We start from the raw sequence: 23,332 nt of genomic DNA on the forward strand, positions 1-23,332 counted from the left end.
TTTTTGTTTTAATTTGTATTGCAACCATTTTTCAAAATTCTATTTCTAAATTGGCATCTGCTTAGAAGAAGCCGAAGAGGACAGTCTACCCTGTTTCTCTTATGGAGACATCTGGCCAAGAATTTCTCAGTCAACATGATTCACTGCCACGTTTCTTTCTATAACAGAACTGGAAACCACCAAATAGATACTATTATTGCTATAAACTCAGGCACAGACCTCACAAAGGGATTTTCATCTAAATTCTCAAAACCCTAACAATACAGGAGTGGGTATGACAGCTCTGAACTTTCTAAGGAAATTTCTTTCACTTGGCTACATGCTATACTTTTAAACATTTTAATATAAAACAATAGCAGTATTTGTTTTCATACAACATACCTGATTGTCTCCTGATAAGAAAGGAAAGAAATCTAATCCTGTGGGAGAAAAAAAATTATTTCAATTTTAAAAAACAAAACCAAAAAACTCTCCTAATTCCCCAATACTTCAAAAACAAATACAAATCTTAATTGCTAATTCTAATTCACTTAGAATCTTATTTAAACATGAAGAGTTGGGCTGAATGTTTTACATCCCTCCCATCTCGAGACTCGAAGCCTGAAGTCCAAGCTTTAGCCATGACTTATCCTCGCTGTGCTTTATTCTGTGGGACTTGGGCCACTGCTGCTGTTATCTAGCAGTGACCCCTTACACTGACCATCACTTTTCACCAAATGCCCTCACTGACTACTCTTCAGTAAGTTTCAATCTCCCCATGAGGCACCCAGGAGGTCTGTAAGGATTGCTGCCCTCATTTTTGTGAATGAGAAAGTCTGAAGTTGGGAGAAGTTAAGCAAGTCGGAGCATAGATTTTCTTTCTCTTTCTCAAATCTGCTCCCTTGCCGCTATCTACCAGACTCTGACCCAGAGTCTCCAGGGGTATGATGGGGGGTGCCTACTAAAGAGGTGCACCTCTGGTCCCTGGCTGCCACGGGGTCATCACAAGCCCGCCCCTTCCAAGTCACATGCTTGCCCAGACTGCCCAACGAGTACAACAAAGAAAAACGACCTCGTTATGAAATGTAAACTTGGGGAAAAGTGCAAGCAAATATAGATTTTAAAAAATGACAGCAATATAAGTCCTTTGGGGACCCACATACTGACTATACTAGAATACTACGGAGACCTGCAGTAGGCTAAGTGAAAAACAGGGCTGCCCTTTGCTGTAAGAGTAGCCACTAACCACATGGTATGGCTATTAAATATACTAATATTAAATAAAACAGAAATTCAGTTCTTCAGTCATACTAGCCACCTTCCAAATGCCCAGTAACCGTGTGGCTAGGATCTACCGCACTGGGCAGTAGTACAACACTTCTCTCAGTGCAGGAAGTTCTGTGGGATGAAGCGGAAATAGGGTTTTCATTACAATCACTAAGAATCCACTAAACTACATCAGCTCCCAAGAATCCTTGCTAGTGGCCTGAGTTTTGCTGATGGGAGGGATAAAGGGAAGCTCCCACTTTGTGTTTTTGTAGTAAATTTTCTACAATGAATCTATACAGCTTTTTGTAATATAAAAGAAAAATGTTCTTAATTATATGACTAATACATAAATTATTAAATTATGAAGATATATGAGAACAGTAATTTTTTGTTAATGTAAATGATTATGAACAAAATACATTGTACAAATGAGTATAATGACACTTCAAACTACTTTAACTGGAACAAAAATGAAAACCTTGCATTGTCTCAATTCTGCATTATCTAAAAGATAATACAACATAGTTACCCACAATGCCTCTTGCATCATTCCCTGGACTCAAGGATCAAAAAATAATTTAATAAATATCAAAATTCTAGTCAGCATATAAGAAGTCATCCAAAAACAACTTGTAGACTACTTTGAAGTTACCAAACCTAACGATCACTGCATCGGCTTCACCACTGTGCCACAACACTGGCTGCTGATGAGAGCACCAACAAGGAACTGGGTTTGTATTTATGAACAGCTCCACAGGTCCAACGGCGTTTTCCCAACATTTTTATTCTTTCTTACATGTACCCAGAAGAAGACTATATAAATCAAAGGCATTCGTAATGCAATGTGACAGTATAGAAGAACCAGTGACTCACCTTGTAAGTCGTAAGGCATGGGTGTCATGTGGAAAGGATGCCTGTAGTCTTGGATGAGGGATGTGTTAATGTAGCTTGTGTCTACAGCAGGGAGGCTTGGGGTGCGGGATACAGGAGATGCTTGATGTGGAAGACTTAAAATACTAGAAAAGGAAAGGTTAGCATAATTTTCATGAGTCATTTGAACTTTTAAGTTTAACAAACAAAGGGGCTACATCTCACAATGAGTTCTAGCTTTTATGCTAGAAATAAAAACAAAAGAAAAGCAATATATAAGTTAGACTGTTATATATAATTACAGTTGTTCCTTGGTATCCACAAGGGATCGATTGGTTCCAGGGGAATGCTCAAGCGCTTTAGTTGGCTCTCCATATCCACAGGTCCCGCATCCGTGAATTCAACCAACCAGACTGTGGATGCGGAACCTGCAATACAGAGGGCTGACTGTATTAGGAAATAGTCTGTATACTTGATAGCCCTTTGTAGAGATTACTGGGAGAAACGAATGGCTGCAGTGGTATCCAATATTCATAAATCATATGCTGTCTTAGGACCATCATCACTTTCAGAACGGAGGGGGAAGGCATGGTGGAGTTACTTCAACGGGCTATGAGTGAAAGGTATTTACAGTAGAGGAGATTCTGAAACCTTTTAAAAATTAACGCTGGAGTGCTGACTAGTAAAAAGCATACTTAAGTCCTTGCACAAAAAATACATACAGACAAGACTGGGGGATGTAGCAATCTGAGCAGTGAAGAGTTAACAACTGCCCTAAGTTTTGTAAGCTTTATGGGAACAAAAACTAGACACTATTTATCTTGGTATATCCAGTGCCTGGCACAGTCACCAGCACAGTATATACTATATAAAACACCTGCTGAATGAACAAAGACAGCAAGACAAGGAAAAGAGATGTTCCAAGATGAATAGGTGTGGTGAGTTTTTAAAGGGAGAACAGTATTAAATGGAAAAAGGAAAAAGAACAAAAAGTAGGATTCTGAAATAAGAATAAAATGTTTAAGTAGTTGAATAGTCAAATAAGTTTTTCTTAGCAAAAATTGGGTAAAAAAACAGAAAGGAGGGAAAAAGAAGAATTGAGATAATTTTTTTCTTTTTATTAAATATATTAGGGAGCACTAGGTAACAAAATTATACAGGTATCAGGTGCACAACTGCACAGTACATCAGCTGTACACTGTATTGTGTGTCCATGCCCCCCCCAGGCAAGTCTCCTTCATCACTATCCCCCTATACACTCCTAAATCCCCAACAATCACCATGGTAGTCTTTGTGAGTTTTTTCTTTCTTCCCTTTTGCTTAACACTGCCACTCTCAGAACTGAAATGATTCTGAAAAAAGAAAGAATTCTAACTGCCCTGAGTGCAAACACAAGGATCATATTAGGGGGCCAATAGGTGCATATATAAATTATAGGGGGGGAAAAGGCATAAAGAGACTATCATTTGCTCTTAAAACTTCCTGTAAAGTATGTGGGGTGTGGAGATGCAATTTCAATGGTACAGAATATTTCAAAATATGCTAGGGTTGGATTTCCAGGAATGGAGTTCTAGTTATGACCACCTACCACATGAATAGGACAGAAGCATAAAATACACTTTCACCTGTTCATAAAAAAATGTTCCATTTAATGGAAACAATTAAACCTCTTACATCTATAAAAAGTACCAGTTTCCACTAGCTGTCTCCTCTGACAATGCCTAAGGGATCACAAGAAAGAAGAAGGCAGATGAAATGCTAGGCTTTGAAAATCTCTTGGTATACCAAATAGCAAAGGAAATTTCTGGATGAATACCAAACACTCACTAGCTGAAGACAGCCAAGTGTGGTATATTTACTGTTTTTCCCCCCTCTAATTCCTGCCTGGCTCCTTTTCTTTCAATTTTGTGATAACATTCTGAAATGCATTCCCCTCTCTATAAAACACAATAACAAATGAAATGTGCTGGCTTTAGGCTTCTATTTACTGGCTAGTAATTATTGCTAAATGGCCACTAGCGTTGAATATGATATTATTCTCACAATGTCATAAACTTTCAGGTTGCTTGTTTTATCTTGAAAATAGAGAAAGATCTAGCATTGGAAAATACTATGTCTGGGTTCAATTATGCACTGGGAAGCTCAGTTAATGCATCTAACGTAATTTTCTAAATATAATAAACAAAGCTATTTTTGAAGAAACAGCAAAGTAAATATTCAAAAAAATATTAGCTTTCTAAATACTCAAAAAAGTTTCCTTTAAGGAAAAAAATATATTCAGACAATAAAATTATTGTATAAGTTTCCATATAATCAGAGATAAAAAATGTTCATAAAATAGGGTTTAAAATAGTGTTTAAATACTCATTTTATTTAAACTAATGATGCTTTTTTTTTTCTTCTGAAGTTGGAAACGGGGAGGCAGGCAGACAGACTCCCGCATGCGCCTGGCTAGGATCCACCCAGCATGCCCACCAGGGGGCGATGCTCTGCCCATCTAGGGGGTTGCTCTGTTGCCTAGCGCCTGAGGCAGAGGCCATAGAGTCATCCTCAGCGCCCGGGCCAACTTTGCTCCAATGGAGCCTCGGCTCTGGGAGGGGAAGAGAGAGACAGAGAGGAAGGAGAAGGGGAGGGGTGGAGAAGCAAATGGGCGCTTCTCCTGTGTGCCCTGGTCGGGAATCAAACCCGGGACTCCTGCATGCCAGGCCAACACTCTACCACTGAGCCAACCGGCCAGGGCCTAATAATACTGCTTTTAATGTCTTTATTTCTGTCTATATGCTGAGGTAAGCTACTCTAGAGTGAAAATATCAACCTATGTTATGCTTAATTTATGAAGATTTCTGAAATAGTAAACATCCTCTAACAAATGAGGAGCTACATTTATGATGATTATACTTTTACTGTTACAACTTTATCTTTCAAGTAACTACAAATATATTCAAATAGAAGATAATTTTATCTTATCAAATAATACCAAACCTGAAAATAAACTGACTCCAAGCACAGAAAAAACTGCTCTTGATCAGGTGTTAACTTCTGTCTTAAACCCTGAAATATGCAACAATGCCTTCTGGGGATTTTCCTTCTTTCACTTACATTCTTTCTTCAGGCACTACTATTTGTTGGAAGGAGATTTTTTTAGTTAAAACAGGCTATGCAATTCTCCTGATATACTGTATATTCAACAGGGGGCACGTCTATTTATAACCTTTAGTGAGCTACAACTGTGCTTTAGGCAAAGCATGAAGTCTTTTTGCTGAGAATCCCCAATGTGTCTCAAGTACAACTAGTTAACTATTTGTCTTACTATCTTCTACAAAATCTTAAACCCTTTAAGGTTAGGACTGTACTTACTCATTTTATTATCACGCACGTTTACTCAGCACAGGGTGTCTTACATAAAGTAGGTAACAGTATTGCATGAACTGAACTGAAGCACAACCAAAGGTAATTCAGTTTTGAAGTCTTAGACTTCTTTCATTGCCAGCCTTAACATTCTGAGGCAGATTGAAAGCATTTATCATGTCTTCCTTGCTCTGCTTTCTTCTTGAAAAATCCTAGTTAGGGTTAGATTTAGAGCATACACTTTCCAGATTGAGTAAATGTTCTAAATCCTATGGCCCTGGCCAGGTAGCTCAGCTGGTTAGAGCATCATCCTGATACGCCTAGGTTGAGGGTTCAATCTCTGGTTGGGGCACACACAAGAATCAACCAATGCATGCATATATAAGTGGAACAACAAACCAATGTCTCTCTCCCTTCCTCCTTCTCTCACTCTCTCTCTCAAAATAACAAAAAATCCTCTGAGCAGCAAAAGAATCACTTGGAAACTTATTTATCAATATAAAATGTCTCAGTCCCTATACCTAAATCAGACATGGGGAGGGCATGGAAGCAATGTGTGTTTTAATAAGCACTCTAGGTCAGTGGTCCCCAAACTTTTTTGGGCCACAGACCAGTTTAATGTCAGAAAATATTTTCATGGACCGGCCTTTAGGGTGGGGCGGATAAATGTATCACGTGACCGAGACAAGCCTCAAGAGTGAGTCTTAGACGAATGTAACAGAGGGAATCTGGTCATTTTTAAAAAATAAAACATCGTTCAGACTTAAATATAAATAAAACGAAAATAATGTAAGTTATTTATTCTTTCTCTGTGGACTGGTACCAAATGGCCCATGGACCGGTACTGGTCCACGGCCCGGGGGTTGGGGACCACTGCTTTAGGTGACTCTGAAGTTTGAGAATCACTGTACTAGGCCCATTTTTTGTTATGATGAATACTATATCCAAATGATACCTTAAATGCATTATCCCAACCCCTTAAGAATATCACACATCTGGGAAAAATTCAACTTATTTTTTGATTGCTAAGGTAAGTTTTTCAATAATGTATAATCATTTTATTTGGCAAATCTTTTAGTCCTATTTGCAAAACTTTTACAATGACCTTTTTAAAGGTCTCAGCACTTACCCCTTATTATTTAGTGGTGATGTGGGAGATAGGGAAGGACAGGTCCTCTTGGCAGATGGCTCCTCCTCCTCTTCATCAGATGAACTGTCTATGGTTAGGTCAATCACCTCAACTTTCTTATTTTTATTTGAGGACTGGTGGTGAGAAGCTACCTGATGATCCAGTGTGGAGCTCAAGCATCCTGTGTGGAAAAGATTAAAACACAAGGCAAAAAAACCCCTATAACATCATTTTCCCCCCCAGTGTGCTTTTAAATTAATTTATCAGTTACAGTAGACTTACAATATTGCTGGGGTCAGAGAGTAGAAAACCAATAGTGGTTCTCCCTAAACTTAAAATTACTATTTCTTATTGGTTTTTAGAGATTTTTTTTTCTTTCTTTATAAAAAACAATTCTGGCCCTGGCCAGTGGCTCAGTGGATAAAGCATTGGCCCAGCATATGGACATCCTGGGTTCGATTCCCAATCAGGGCACACAAGAGAAGCAACCATCTGCTTCTCTCCCCCTTCTCCTTCCGTAACCAGTGGCTCAAATGGTTCAAGCTCAAGCACCAAGCACTGAGAATAGCTCAGTTGGTCCGAGCATTGGCCTCAGGTGCTGACAGCTTAGTTGACTGATTTGAAGATTGGCCCCAGATGGGGGTTGCTGGGTAGATCCCAGTTGGGGAGCATGTGGGAATCTGTATATCTCACCTCCTGTCACTTAGAAAACGGGGAGGAAAAAGAAAAACAATTCTGAACCAGGACAATCAAAATGTACATCCACTTCAGGATAAAAGCAGTTTGAGAGCAAAGACTATATATTACATATGTTTACCTGTATAGTGCCTGATATACTTAAGAAATGTTATGGTAACAGTTTTTAAAAGTCATAGCCTCTCTCCAGCAAAAACATATTAAAAGCCAGGGGAAAAAAATGTAAATAAAAGAATGTTCATGAATCTGTACCAAATCTGTTAAAAATTTAAAAGGATACCATTTCAAAAGCATGACTTTACAAAGACTTATTATATTATGTTACTTTGAAATCTTATACCACAAAATTTCAAAATCAAGTTTAAAAGCTTTACTATTTCTGAACATTTAATCAATAACTTAATAAGAGTTATTGAGCTATCCATAAATTGATGTTTTTTATAAAACTTGAGCATTTTAATATTAAAAACCAAGGCCTTACAACAGCAGGAAGACTGCCCTGCCCTTTGGAAAACCAACACTCACCATCCACTCCATTGTAAGAGGAAGAGACTTCCTGTACTTCCTTTTTTGATCTCATAGGCGCCCAAGAGCCATCTTCCTTAAACTGTATTTCATCACAATCTGTACAGTATTTTAGGATTTCCATAAACAAGCTGTAAAAAACAATTTGTCCTTTGAAAATCACATTTTAAATGAAGATTAGAATTATTACCGTTCAAAAAACATTCAGACCCTCTATGTTTTGTACAAGTATAAATGAGGAAAAACGTGGGCCAAATAAGTTATATCTGTTCTCAAAATCTAGGGCTAAAAAGAAAATAGTTATTTAAAGTATGGTACCTTTATGCAAGGAAATACTCTGTAACTATGAAAAATGAGGATTCTAAACATTTTAAAAAAGATTTTATTGATTTGAGAGAGAGAGAGAGAGAGAGAGAGAAAGTGATAGGGGACAAGCAGGAAGCATCAACTACAATAGTAGTTATTCTCGTATGTGCCTTGACTGGACAAGCCTGGGGTTTCAAATGGGTGTCCTCCGCAGTCCAGGTCAGGCTAAACTTTTATTTTTAACATGGGAAAAGTGGAAAGAGGCCAAGAAAATAAAACCCTACATTTAAAAAATAAAATTCTGTGTGTGTTACACAAATAAGTTAGTTCTGAGTGGTAATACTCCAGATATTTTTTTCTTTATACCTTTTTTACATTGTCCAAATTGCCTTTAATAAGTACATCTTATTTAATATACTAAAGCAATACAAAAACATGTATTGAACGTTAAGTCTCCTGATAAATATCATGCAGATATTTAAAAAAAATGAGAATTGTAAACAACGAGTATGTGTGTGTGTGTATATATCTGTCACTAATATATATATTTAGTGATAGAGAGAGTCAGAGAGAGGGACAGATAGGGAAAGACAGGAAGGGAGAGAGATGAGAAGCATCAATTCTTTGATGTGGCACCTTAGTTGTTCTCATATGTATGTGCCTTAACTGGGGGGGACAACAGACCGAGTGACCCCTTGCTCAAGCCAGCGACCTTGGGTCCAAGCTGCTGAGCTTTGCTCAAACCAGATGAACTCACGTTCAAGCTGGCGACCTCACGGTCTCGAACCTGGGTCCTCCGCATCCCAGTCCAATGCTCTATCCACTGCACCACCGTCTGGGTCAGGTGTAAAATTTTTTTAATGTTTATTTTATTGATTTTAGAGGAAGGAGGGGAGCAAGAGCAAGAGAGAGACAGGCACACTGTCTGTTCCTGTATGTGCCCTGACTGGGGATCGAACTGGCAACCTCTGTCCTTCAGGATGATGCTCCAAACACCCAAGCTATCTGGCCAGGGCAAAATGTGTAAAATTAATGGTCAAATTCTTAGGTTATAATGTCAAATGAAACTGGATAAAAAAAATTAATGACAGGCCCTAGCTGGTTAGAGCATTGTCCTGAAACAATAAGGTTGTGTGTTCGATCCCCAGTCAGGGCACTTACGGGAGGCAACCAATGAGTGTACAACTAAGTGGAACAACAAATGAATGCTTCTCTTTCTCTCCCTTCCTCCCCTGTCTCTTCCTCTCTCTGTCTCTCTAAAAATCAATCAAAAAATATTAATACTGTACAATCACAACTGTGAAAATAACATACCACAAAATATTTTAATTTTCCAATTTTTCTTTAAGTGCGTGTATATATGTATATGGCTTTAAGAATAACAAAGAAATATCTCGATGGGGGGATCTAAATATAATATACAGTTGGTAGAATATTATTATTCAATTCAGATTTATTAGTGATCATTGTTATCTATGGAAAATTAAACATAAACATTAAATTATAAGTTTACTTCTCTCTAGGATTGATCTAATATCTTTCAAGCTCTGGGATACCCTTGTATTACTAAATGGATTCCATTCCTCATGTTACACCTTCAGACTCCTAGGTCTCCTTAAATACTATAGATAAAGTTGCCTTACGTGTATTGCTAGAGTATTCAGGAAATATCAAGATTCTCTTTTTCACAATTTCTTTTTGTTCACTGGAAAAAAAAGAGGCTAGAGAATAGGGAAAAATTTAGAGGAACATTCCAAGATGTCTGGTAGGGCAGATAAAACATGGAGTATTGAAAAAATAAATTTTTATGATGCTGAAGGGGGACCAGAAAGACAAAGACATGTATTTCAGAGGAGATAGAAAAATAAAGTAAGCTGCTATTCATTCAGCATGTTGATCAGTTTTAGGAGCCCTTACAGGAGGGAAAAGGATGTGAAATATCTCCCAAACAGGCTAACTTCTAAGAAGCTCAATTTTTGGCGAGCTTACATTAACCACAGTTTCACAGTTTTTTCATTCTTTCTTTCTTTTTTTTTTCTGAAGCCAGAAATGGGGAGAGACAGTCAGACAGACTCCCGCATGCGCCCGACCGGGATCCACCCGGCACGCCCACCAGGGGTGACGCTCTGCCCACCAGGAGGCGATGCTCTGCCTCCTGGGGCGTCGCTCTGCCGCGACCAGAGCCGCTCTAGCGCCTGGGGCAGAGGCCAAGGAGCCATCCCCAGCGCCCGGGCCATCTTTGCTCCAATGGAGCCTTGGCTGCCGGGGGGGGGGGGGGGGGGGGGGGGGGGGGAGACAGAGAGGAAGGAGGGGGGAGTGGAGAAGCAAATGGGCACTTCTCCTATGTGCCCTGGCCGGGAATCGAACCTGGGTCCCCTGCACTCCAGGCCGACGCTCTACCGCTGAGCCAACCGGCCAGGGCCTCATTCTTTCTTTAATATGGTCTGCATGTCTGGGGATAGAGGTCTGCATGTGAGGAAAAGGTGTAAGCAGAACCTGCTTGGAACCACTGTGCTTAGTAAATGTCAGGAGGCACTGACAGTCAAGCAAGCATTTACAAAACAAGAGGGCACCACACTAAGAAGGTAAAATATTCACACTATTACTTACTTTGAAAAACATTGATTTCTAGAATCATGAAAATCCTAAAAATATGTAACTCAGAAAACATGAACTGATAGATAACAAACCCATTTCAAGGTATAAGAAAAACTTTTGAATTGACATACCCATCAATAATAAGGTGTTCATATGGAGCCTTCTTATCACAGACAGGACAAACCCACGTTGGTTTTTTCTCATTCATCTGAATATAAAGAGTTGCATCGAAACACTGCAGATGAGAACATGTAAGGGCCCGACATGGAATTGTCAGCCGCATTTTACCAAGCTTTAAAAAAGGGAGACAAAAGTAAATTGTCAGGCAACTGTTACTCAAAATTTAAGTTTTAATAAGAATTTCCTGAAGCACAATATATATGTGTTCTGACTTAAAATATGTATACTGTTTACTTTTCATCAATATGAGAGAATACTGAACACATTTTCATGTGAAATATCTATAGGTTAAAAAATTAGTTTCTTTAGATACTAAACACAGACGATGAGAAATCTATAGCAAGGGTTATTTACCCTCATTCTATAGCCCATAGATAAGACTTCTGGGGTGGGGGGCATGAACTCCTTGAGATAATATGTAAAAATTCCTAAGTATGTGCATTTTTCTGGAGAAAGTGCTTCTACCAAATTCTTAAAAGTAATTTCTGATATAAAACAGTTAAAAATAATTTCACTAGGGATTTGAGAAAGAAAAAAAGAATGTCTTATAAATTACTGCAGTAGACAGATACAAGGACATTTACTATCAACCTGACATCTGAATGATAGTAGTAGTTCACAAGTCAAAATAAAATGGACAAGCATTCCCTACAATGTGCGACTTAATTGTCAAATGAAAGCTCTGAGAAGGAAGCAAAGTGTGTGCATGCTATTTCCTCTCTCACTGGGCACCATCACAGGCAAGTCAGCAAATACCTCTGGACCTCTAGCACCCTCCAGCATTTTATGAGACTTTATCTTCTCGTTCTGCAAACGTTGCTTAAGCTGACACAGGTTGAGTCTGTCCTATGTACAATAAAACTTGCTTCATCTGGTCCCAGAGGTGCTAGCTTTGGCTCAAGGCAGAGAAGTTATCCAGCGACCTTCCACAGGGAGCTGCCAATCACCACCCCCTTCCCTTTAGAACACCTTGTTCTGTACAATTGCATCACCATTGCGGGGTCCCCAGAGGCCACAATGGCCATATACAGGCATACCTTGTTTTAATGCACTTTGCTTTATTGCGTGTTTCACAAATGTGCGTTTTTCTACAAATTAAGACAAAATCATCCACCAGCAAAAAGATTACTACTTGCTTTACTATGGTAGTTTGGAACTGAACATGCAATATCTCTGAAGTATGCCTGTAGTATACCTATTTTCAATAACCACATTATTTGGTGAATACCAGGAAAAGGCTTTCCACATATCTGAGAGCTTAGAAAATGTAAAGGCTTGAAAAGGATTATGAGCTAAATGAGGAAAATAAAGAGGAAAAGATTCCCGGTTTAGAGAATTTCAGGGAAATGTGCAATTTCCTACTCTACCAAGGAAATTAACTGTCATTTGGGGCCCTAAATTATTGTTCTGGTACCAATGATTTACTGTGCCTCTAGGAAAGGCCCTTAACCTTTCTGGCCTCTTTTTTCTATCTCTAAAGCAACACCATTTCCTCTTTACTTCAACAGGATGTAGAGACGAAGAAGAAAAAAAAGGACACGGAATGTGCTATAAACTTATGAAAAGGGAGCAATGCCAATTTACAGTATGAGATGAACAGAAGAGAGGCAGAGAAAACTGACAGCTATTCTCTCTGTGCTTCTAACTCTACGCTGCATGACTATACTATTTATTTACGTGTGTGTCCCCTTCTACTAGAAGCACATTGGACTCAGCTCCATATCCGTGGCATTTGGAAATGTACCTGCTTACAGCAGGAAGATGGTCTGGTAGACTGATAAGACATCAGCTGTGCAGGGAGAGCAATTTTAGGAGGCGCTAGTTAGGGAGTATGTACAGGCTGTACGCAGCACTGCACGAGAATCTGCAGTTAGACTACCTAGGTTTGAATCCTAGCCCCACTACTGACTTGTGAATTCTGAATTGTTAATCTCTGTGAGCCTCAATTTGGTAAAATGGGGTTAAACATAGCATCTATTTCATAAGATCATGGCTTTTGTTTTCTTTTTTATTTTAGTGAGAGGAGGGGAGGCAGAGAGACAGACTCCCCCACCTGGCAAGCCCACTAGGGGGCGATGCTCTGCCCATCTTGGGCCCTTGCTCTGTTGCTGAGCAATTGATGCATTTTTATAGTGCCTGAGGTGGAGGTCACCAAGCCATCCTTAGCGCCTGAGGCCAACTGGCTATAACCAACTGAACCATGGCTCTGGGAGGGGAAGAGAGGGGGAAAGGTGTGGAAAAGCAGATGGTCACCTCTCCTGTGTGTCCTGACAGGGAATCAAACCTGGGACATCCACATGCCAGGCTGACACTCTACCCCTGAGCCAACTGGCCAGGGCCAGACTATGGAGTTTAAATTGTTTATTGCATAGTGCCTGAAACATGGTAAGTAGTCAGTATCTGTGAGCCATTAGTAAAGTACAGGAATATATTTGCTTCAAATCACTTTACAAATGTAAGAGACCCACCCAAACCTCAGTTCATTCTTCATTCTATGCTTACACAAGTATTTAACTTCATTACTGTTTCTATACTCTATTCAATTTTTATAATTTGATTTACATAAGCACCTAATAAAAAGACAAGAAGAATAAACTAGCACTTATAAAAGAAAAAGCATTAGTCTAAAGACATTTTCCAAATAAGAATCTGGTTGGTAGTGCTAAATTAATTTTTATATCCTTAGACTTTAACTTACCTGTGAAGTGGAAATTCCTACTGAGTAGGTATTTTTGTTATTGCCTTAATACTAAGTAAAGAAATCAGAGACTAAGATCCTAGACTGACGTAGTAATGGTAGACAAGTTCATGTACTGCACAACTAGTAGGCTACTTCTGATAATTTATGAAGACAATGGATAAGAATATAAGGTCTTCTGATCTCAAACCTTTATGATTGGCCACACTGACAAGTTTACCCTGTAGAGCAGGGGTCGGGAACCTATGGCTTGCGAGCCAGATGTGGCTCTTTTGATGGCTGCATCTGGCTTGCAGACAAATCTTTAATAAAAATAATAATAACATTAAAAATATAAAATTCTCATGTATTACAATCTATTCATTTCCTACCGCTCATGTTCATGGTTGTGGCTGGAGCCAATCACAGCTGTCCTCCAGGACAACACCAAATTTTTATTGGATAATGTGTAACGTACACAGGCCGTTGTATGGCTCTCATGGAATTAACATTTTAAAATCTGTGGCGTTCATGGCTCTCTCAGCCAAAAAGTTTCCTGACCCCTGCTATAGAGTTTATATGGAGCACTGCTACATAAGTGGCACAAGAATAACATTTATAAACAGGTATAGAAAAGAAATGGTTCACTTCTGAGTAAATTGTTTATTAGCTATCACACAAATGCCTTGCTTCAAAGAAGCAAAAAGTATTATATAATAATCCTCCTCATGTTCTTGCTTTTTATATTTTTTTAAACTTTTAAGTTGATTTTAGAGAGACAGAAAGACACATTGCTTTGTTGTCCCAACCATCCACGCATTCACTGGTTGACTCTTGTACGTGCCCCAACTGGGAACTGAACCAACAACCCTGGCTTATCGGGCCGTCTCTCCAACTGAGCTATTCGGCCATGGCATTTTCCTTTAAAAAAATAAAGTAAATAAATAATTATTATTTATTATTATTTTTTGAGTGAGGCAGGGATAGAGAGACAGGAGCATCAAGCTACTCTTGTATGTGCCCTGACCAGGGAATCGAATGGGCAATCTCCAGGTTCTAGGAGGACACTTCAACCAACCAAGCTCTCTGATCAGGACTTAATTTTTTAATTGACTAATTTTTAGAGAAATAGAGAAAGAAAAGGAGAGGTGGGGAGGGGGAAGAAAAGCATTCATTTGTTGTTCTACTCAGTCATGCACTCATTGTTTGCTTCCCTTGTGTGCCCTGACTGGGGATTGAACCCATAACCTTGTTGTTTCAGGACCATGCTCGTAACCGACTGAACTAAAACGCCATGCCCAATTTTCTGATTTTTAATGTTTATTGATTTTTTTATTTTTTTACATAGACAGAGAGAGAGTCAGAGAGAGGGATAGACAGGGACAGACATACGGGAATGGAGAGATGAGAAACATCAATAATTAGCTTTTTGTAGCGCATTGCGACACCTTAGTTGTTCATTGATTGCTTTCTCGTATGTGCCCTGACCACGGGCCTTCAGCAGACTGAGTGACCCCTTGCTCAAGCCAGCGACCTTGGGTCCAAGCTGGTGAGCTTTTGCTCAAACCAGATGAGCCTGCACTCAAGCTGGTGACCTCGAGGTCTCGAACCTGGGTCCTCGGCATCCCAGTTCGACGCTCTATCCACTGCACCACAGCCTGGTCAGGCCTTTTCTGATTTTTAAAAGAAATCATGGCCCTAGCTGGTTGGCTCAGTGGTAGAGTGTCTGCCTGGTGTGTGGAAGTCCCAGGTTCGATTCCAAGCCAGGGCACACAGGAGAAGTGCCCATCTGCTTCTCCACCCCTTTTCTTCTCACTTCGCATGCTTTCTCTCTCTTTCTCTCTTTCCTCCTGCACCCATGGCTCCATTGGAGCAAGCTGGCCCCAGGCACTGAGGATGGCTCCATGGTCTAGCTCAATTGCTGAGCAACAGAGCAGAGGCCCCAGATGATCTGAGCACCACCCTCCACAGAGGGCTTGAAAGGTAGATCCTGATGGGGGCAGATGCAGTAGTCTGTCTCTCTGCATCCCTTCCTCTCAATGAATTAAAAAGAAAACAGGAAGGAGGGGAGGGGAGGGGAGGGGTAGGGAGGGGAGGGGAGGGGAGGGGAAGGGAGGGGAGGGAGGAAGGAAAGGAGGGAGGAAGGGAGGGAGGGAGGGAAGAAAAGAAAGAGAGAGAGAGAGAGAGAGAGAGAAAGAAAGAAAGGAGGGAGGGAGGGAGGGAGGGAGGGAGGGAGGAGGGAAAGAGAGAAAGAGCAAAAATATTTTAAATTATTTTCATTGCCTTTAGCTAAATGGCAAACAATACAAACTCATTTATTTTGAGCTGTGTATTTCACAAGGGCAATTCAAATGCACAATGTGATATCATATTTACATATTTCAAAGGGAACAAATCTCTTATTATTCTATAAATTTGATATATAGACAAGCTGTTATTACTAAGTTTTACTTTTTTAGAAGAATAACATATCTAAAATATACTGTGCCTTACTATTCTAGAATAATTGTAAAGGGATTGTCCCTTTAGCCAAATAGAAAGCCATAAAATTATTATAATTATGGTTTATATATAAGTTCTTCTATAATATGAAACTTGAAAGCAGATGTCAATTTAAAATAAATTACTAAAAGTGCTGAGACTAAAAATGGAGGAGCAAGGGGAATATGGAATGAACAATTAAAAGTTGGCCCACTAAGATAGGTTCAAGGAGTAAAATGTGATTAACAGTTTCTAATAATCTAGCAAAGATCACCTAAATTATAAAACCCAACACTAGTGCTACAAATAGAGACTTATACAGTAGTGCTATGTTAAATGACAAAAACGTAATATATATTAGAATAACACTTTAAAAATGAAACTGCAGAAAAACAAGATTTCTTCTAGTAATTTAAATGGAAGATGAAGCTTATGCACTTTTCCAAATTTCTCATATTCTCTATACTGGTATTTTATTATGGAATGGGGTGGCAAGAAATCACGAGAAGGGGGAGGGTGGATAAATCAGAACTTGGGTGAAGAGGATAAGATAAGTATGTATCTTTTTTTTTTTTTTAATCTTTGTCTTCTTTCCATGTTAAAAAAAAATACAGATGTGCCTTGGCCGGGTATCTCAGTTGGTTAGAGCATTATCCCAATATGGCAATGTTGCAGGTTTGATCAGGGCACATACAAGAATCAACTAATGAACACATAAATAAGTGGAACAAGAAATTGATGTCTCTCTCTCAGCCCCCTTCCTTTCTCTAAAATAAATTAAAAACAAATTTTTATACCAGATTTCTTTTAACCAGGGGTCCCCAAACTGCGGCCCCCGAAATACTGGTCAGTTTGTTGATTTAAATTTACTTGTTCTATATTTTAAATATTGTATTTGTTCCCATTTTGTTTTTTTACTTTAAAATAAGATATGTGTAGTGTGCATAGGGATTTGTTCATAGTTTTTTTATAGTCCGGCCCTCCAACAGTCTGAGGAACAGTGAACTGGCTCCCTGTGTAAAAAGTTTGGGGACCCCTGCTTTTAACCATAGTCAGCTATAACATTTATCTAGTTATCCCACACACCCCTGGCCATTATTTTTTATTGTGGTAAAAAAAAAAATACACACACACACACACACACACTAAATCCACCACCTTAACCATTTTAAGTGTTCAGTTCAGTTAGGTATTAAGTATATTTCTATTGTTATGCAACAGATCTATTGTTGCTAAACACTAATCCCCCCTCCCTCCAGTCCTTGGTAACAACCTACTTTTCATTTCTATGATTTTTGATAATTTCATATACTTCAAGTGAGTGGAATGACACAGTATTTGTTTTTGTGATTGGCTTACTTTGCATATCTTAATGTTCTCAAGGTTCATCCAAGTTGTAGCATATGACAGGATTTCCTTCCTTTTCAAAGCTGCATGCATGATATTTTGTTGTTTGTATATACCACATTTTCTTGATCCATTCATCTCTCAATGGACATTTGGGTTGCTTCCACATCTTGGTTATTGTGATAAACATGGGAGTATAAATGACCTCTTCAAGATCCTGCTTTGAATTCTTTTGGATATATACCCAGAAGAGGAATGCTGGATCACATGGTAATTCTATTTTTAGTTTTTTGAGAAACCACCATATTGTTTTTCATAATGCCTGCAGCGTTTAATTTCCCACCAACAATGCACAAGGGTTCCAGCATCTCCACATCTTTGCCAGCACTTCGTATCTTTTGTTCTTCTGATAGTGGCCATCCTGATAGATGTGCAGTGATATCTCATGTGGTTTTCATTTGTATTTCATTAATGATTAGTGATGGTAAACATCTTTTCATTTGTTTAATGACTATTTTTCTATCTTCTTTGGAGAAATGTTTGTAAATCTCTTATCAAATATATGATTTGTAATTATTTTCTTCCATTCCACAAGTTTTCTTTTCACTCTGTTGACTATTTCCTTTGACATGCAGAATATTTTTATATGTGGTGCAGTTCTATTTGTCTGTCTTTGTTTTTATGGCCTGTGCTTTGGAGTTATATCCAAGATATGACTGCTAAATTCAAAACATTTCCCTGTCTTCTTCTAATATTTTAATACCTGTATTTTAATGTCTTATGTTGTAGGTAGGTCTTTAATCCATTTTAAGTTAATTTTTGCATAAACTACAAAGTAAAGTTCCAGCTTCATTATATTGCATGTGAACAAACAGTTTTCCTAATGCCATTTATTGATTTTTTTTTTTAACAGAGACAGAGTCAGAGAGAGGGATAGATAGGGACAGACAGACAGGAATGGAGAGAGATGAGAAGCATTAATCATCAGTTTTTCATTGTGGCACATTAGTTGTTCATTGATTGCTTTCTCATATGTGCCTTGACCGTGGGGCTACAGCAGACTGAGTATCCCCTTGCTTGAGCCAGTGACCTTGGGTCCAAGCTGCTGAGCTTTGCTCAAACCAGATGAGCCCGCGCTTAAGCTGGCGACCTTGGGGTCTCGAACCTGGGTCCTCCACATCCCAGTCCAACGCTCTATCCACTGCGCCACTGCCTGGTCAGGCCTAATGCCATTTATTGAATAGACTGTCTCTTCTCCACTGTATAGTCCTAGTACCCTTGTTGAAAGTTACTTGTATCACAGAAATGTACACCTGAAATGAAACCTATATGATCCTATTAACCAAAGTCACCTCAATAAATTTAACTTTAAAAAAAGGAAAAATTATCATGATTAGTTTACCAACTATGTCATATGTGGAATGTTCTTTATGTAGATGCTATTCAAGTAATGACTGTTTAATGTTCAGATTTTCTTAGAATATATGTACAAGTAGGTAAATGTATTTCTACCATTTTTGTGTCTGCGTTTAGTTTTGAGTTAAGTGTTACAAAATAATACAGATGAGACAGTAAAAGGAAAAACTATTGTCATTGGATAACTGAGTGTAAACTAAAAGTTTATGTGGCCTAGCCTGTGGTGGTACAGTGGATAGAGGGTTGATCTGGAACACTGAGGTTTAAGGTTCAAAACTCTGGGCTTGCCTGGTCAAGGCGCATAAGACAAGCAACAGGCAAGCAATGAACAACTAGGGTGAAGCAACTACACTTCTCACTCCCCTCTGTAAAATCAATAAAATCTTTAAAAAAAAGTTTATGTGAATATGTATTTTAAAAAAGTCATTTGGATATATGTAAAAGTGTTTCTAGGCTATTTTGTTCCACTGGTTTATTTTCATCATCTTAATTGCCATTGCTTTGTACTGTTTTGAAATCAGGAAGAATAAGGCCTCCAACTTTGTTCTCATTAAAAGATATTTTCGGTTTTTGGAGCCCTCTGAGATTCCATAGGAATTATAGGATTGTATTTTTTCCCTTCTATTTTTGCAAAAAATGCCATTGGGATTTTGATAGGGATTATACTGAATCTGTAGATCACGTTGAGTACTATAGCCATTTAAGCAACATTAAGTCTTCCAAATCCATGGATCCAGAATGTCCTTCCACTCATTTGTATTTTCTTTGAACTTTTGGTAATGTTTTGTAGTTGTCAGTGTAGTCTTTCATCTCCTTGGTTGTTCATTCCTAAATATTTTATCATTTTTATGCTATAGTAAATAGAATTTTTTTCTTAATTTCCTTTTCAGATTAGTCATTGTTAAGTGTATTGAAATATAACTAATTTTTGACTGCTGATTTGTATCCTGAGACTTTTTGTATTAATTTATTAATACCAACAGTTTTTGTGTAATCTATAGGGTTTTCCACATAAAAGATAATGTCATATGCGAACAGGTCATTTTACTTCTTCCTTTCCAATTTGTATGTCTTAATTCCTTTTCTTGTCTAATTGCTCTGGCTAAAATTCCCAGTACTATGCTGAATAATAGTGGCAAGAGTGGGTATCCTTGCCTTAATCCTCTAGAGAAAGAAATTTCAGTCTTTCCACACTGAGTATGATGCTCACTATGGGCTTTGGCATATATGGCTATTATTATATTCAGGAAGCTTTCTTCTAGTCTAGTTTGTTAAGTGTGAAGATGTTGAGCCTGACCAGTGGTGGCACAGTGGATCAAGTGCTCAACCTGGAACACTGAGGTCACTGGTTCGAAGCTCCAAGGTTGCTGGCTCTGAGTGGGGAAATGGTTTGCATGATCCCAAAGGTCGCTGGCATAAAAAGCCCAAGGTCATTGGCTTTAGCAGCCTCAATCAAGGCATATATAAGAAGCAATCAATTTATACCTAAACTGAATGCAGGCCCTGGCCAGTGGCTCAGTGGACAGAGCAGGGGTCAGAAACCTATGGCTCACGAGCCAGATGTGGCTCTTTTGATGGCTGCATCTGGCTTGCAGACAAATCTTTAATAAAAAAATAATGTTAAAAATATAAAACATTCTCATGTATTACAATCCATTCATTTCCTACCGTTCATGTTCATGGTTGCGGGTGGCTGGAGCCAATCATAGCTGTCCTCCATGACAACACCAAATTTTTATTGGATAATGCGTAACGTACACAGGTTGTTATATGGCTCTCATGGAATTACATTTTAAAATTTGTGGCATTCATGGCTCTCTCAGCCAAAAGGGTTCCTGACCCCTGGGATAGAGCATTGGCCCAGTGTATGGACATCCCAGGTTTGATTCCTGGTCAGGCCACACAGGAGAAGCGACCATCTGCTTTTTCCCCTCACCCTTTCTCCTTCTGTCCCTCTTCCTCTCCCATAGGCAGTGGATAAACTAGTTTGAGCAGGCCCTAGGCGCTGAGGATAACTCCATTGGTGTCTATCAATTGCAGGCCCTAAAAATAGCTCTGTACTTGAGCATCAGCCCTTGATGGAGTTGTTGGGTGGATTGCAATTGGGGCGCATGTGCAGGAGCCTGCCTCTCTCCCTTCCCCTAAAAAACAAATAAAATAAAAAAAGTGAATGCAACTATCAGTTGGTGCTTCTTGTCCTCTCTCTCCCTTCCTGTCTCTCTCAAAAAAAGAAAAAAAAATGTTGAGCCAAATGTTTTTTCTGCATTTATTGAGATAATCATGTATATACTTTGTATTTTGTCCTTCGTTTGGTTTTTGGTTTTTTAAATTTTTATTTATTAATTTTTTAGAGAGAGAGGAAGGAGAGAGAAAAACATCAATTTGTTGTTCCATTTATTTGTACATGATTCTTGTATGTGCCCTGACGAGGGCTTAAAACCTCAACCGTAGCCTATCAGGATGGTGCTCCAAGCAATTGAGCTATCCTACTTGGGCCTGTCCTTCATTTTGTTAATGTGGTATATTACATTAATTGTTTTTTGTTTGCTGAACCACCCATACATTTCAGTTATAAATCCCACCTGGTCTTGGAAGATAATACTTTTAATGTGCTGGTGAATTCAGATTACTAGTATTTTGTTAAGGATTTGTTTGCATCAGTATTCATCAGGGATAGTAGTATGCAGGGTTTCTTTCCCCCCTTGTTTGTCTTTGTCTGATTTGGGGATCAGGATAGTAGTGGCTTCACAGAATGAGTCTGAGAGTATTCCTTCTTCAATTCTTTGGAAGAGTGAAAAAATTGGTATTAATTCTTCTTTAAATGTTTGGCAACATTCTGCAGTGCTGCCATCAGGTCCTGGGCTTTTCTTTGTTGGGTAGTTTTTTGTTTGTTTTTTTAACATGAGAAACAGAGACAGAGGGAAAGACAGAGAGAAGGACAGATAGGGACAGACAGGCAGGCAGGGAGAAAGATAAGAAGCATCAATTCTTCATTGTGGCACCTTAGTTGTTCATTGATTGCTTTTTAATATGTGTCTTGACTGGGGGGCTACAGCAGAGAGAGTGACCCCTTGCTCAAGCCAGCAACCTTTGGGCTCAAGCCAGTGACCCATGGGGTCATGTCCATGATCCCACGCTCAAGCTGGTGAACCAGCAGCGCTCAAGCTGGTGACCTTGGGGTTCAAACCTGGGTCCTCTGCATCACAAGCTGACGCTCTATCTACTGTGCCATCGCCTGGTCAGGCTGTTGGGTGGCTTTTGATCATTGCTTCAATCTCCTCACACTAGTTAGAGGTTTGTTCAAACTCCTTATTTCTTCAATTCAGTCTTAGTAGGTTATATGTTTGCAGAAATTTATCCATTTCTTCTAGGTTATCAAATTTGTTGGCATATAATTGTTCATAGTAGTCTCTTAATCAATCCTTTTTATTTGTGACACCAGATGTAATGTTTCCTTTCATTTCTAATTTCAGCTACCTGAGTCTGTCTTCTTTTTTCTTAGTCTAGCTTAGGGTTTGTCATTTTTGCTGATGTTTTCAAAAACCAACTATTAGACTCACTGATTTATTTTATTCTATTGTTTTTCTATTCCCTTTAATTCATCTCTACTCTAATCTTTGCTATCTCCTTCCTTCTGCTGAGTTTGGGTTTTCTTTTTCCTAGTTTCTTGAGGTAAGTTAATGTGTTGATTTGAGATCTCCTTTCCTTTTTTTTTTTTTTGTATTTTTCCGAAGCTGGAAACGGGGAGAGACAGTCAGACAGACTTCCGCATGCGCCCGACCGGGATCCACCCGGCACGCCCACCAGGGGCGACACTCTGCCCACCAGGGGGCGATGCTCTGCCCCTCTGAAGCATCGCTCTGCGGGAGGGGAAGAGAGAGACAGGGAGGAAGGAGGGGGGGTGGAGAAGCAAATGGGCGCTTCTCCTATGTGCCCTGGCCGGGAATCAAACCCGGGTCCCCCACACACCAGGCCGACGCTCTACCGCTGAGCCAACCAGCCAGGGCCAGATCTCCTTTCCTTTTTAATGTAAGCATTTCATACTACAAACTTTCCTTCTCCTAGTATTTTTGCTGTATTGCATAAGTTTTGGTCCACTAGGTTTTGTTTTCATTTGAGTCCAGATTCTTTTTTTTCTTTTTTAAAAGATTTTATTTATGGATTTTAGAGAGAGGGGAAAGAGAGAAAAGAGAGAGAAAGAGAAAGAGAAAGGGGGAAGAGCAGGAAGCATCATCTCATAGTAGCTTCTCATATGAGCCTTGACCCAGCAATCCCAGGGTTTTGAACCCGTGACTTCATATTTCAGGTCAATGCTCGATCCACTGCACCACCACAGGTCAGGCGTTCTCCAGATTATTTTCTACATTCCCTTGTGATTTCTTCTTTAAGGCATTGGTTGTTTAAGAGTACCTTGTTTAATTTCCACATATTTGTGGATTTTCCTATTTTCTTTCTGCTAATGGTTATAGTTTCATCCACTGTGATAAGAGAAGATACTTTGTATGCTTTTA

The 23,332-nt window shown here is 39.1% G+C and overlaps 1 protein-coding gene across 1 annotated transcript in view; it reads right to left on the reverse strand.

Annotated features, from left to right (window-relative positions):
* Positions 1-23,332, reverse strand: part of PIAS1 (protein inhibitor of activated STAT 1) — a 144,867-nt gene that overhangs the window by 4,199 nt on the left and 117,336 nt on the right. The window contains exons 9-13 of the mRNA XM_066272878.1: positions 10,852-11,012; positions 7,817-7,947; positions 6,596-6,776; positions 2,122-2,264; positions 382-419 (exon numbers count right to left, since the gene is read on the reverse strand). Of these exons, the coding sequence (XP_066128975.1) occupies positions 382-419; positions 2,122-2,264; positions 6,596-6,776; positions 7,817-7,947; positions 10,852-11,012 (654 nt within the window). The remainder of the gene's footprint in view (positions 1-381; positions 420-2,121; positions 2,265-6,595; positions 6,777-7,816; positions 7,948-10,851; positions 11,013-23,332) is intronic.

Source organism: Saccopteryx bilineata, chromosome 4, assembly GCF_036850765.1.
Source record: "Saccopteryx bilineata isolate mSacBil1 chromosome 4, mSacBil1_pri_phased_curated, whole genome shotgun sequence".
Classification (NCBI taxonomy): domain Eukaryota; kingdom Metazoa; phylum Chordata; class Mammalia; order Chiroptera; family Emballonuridae; genus Saccopteryx; species Saccopteryx bilineata.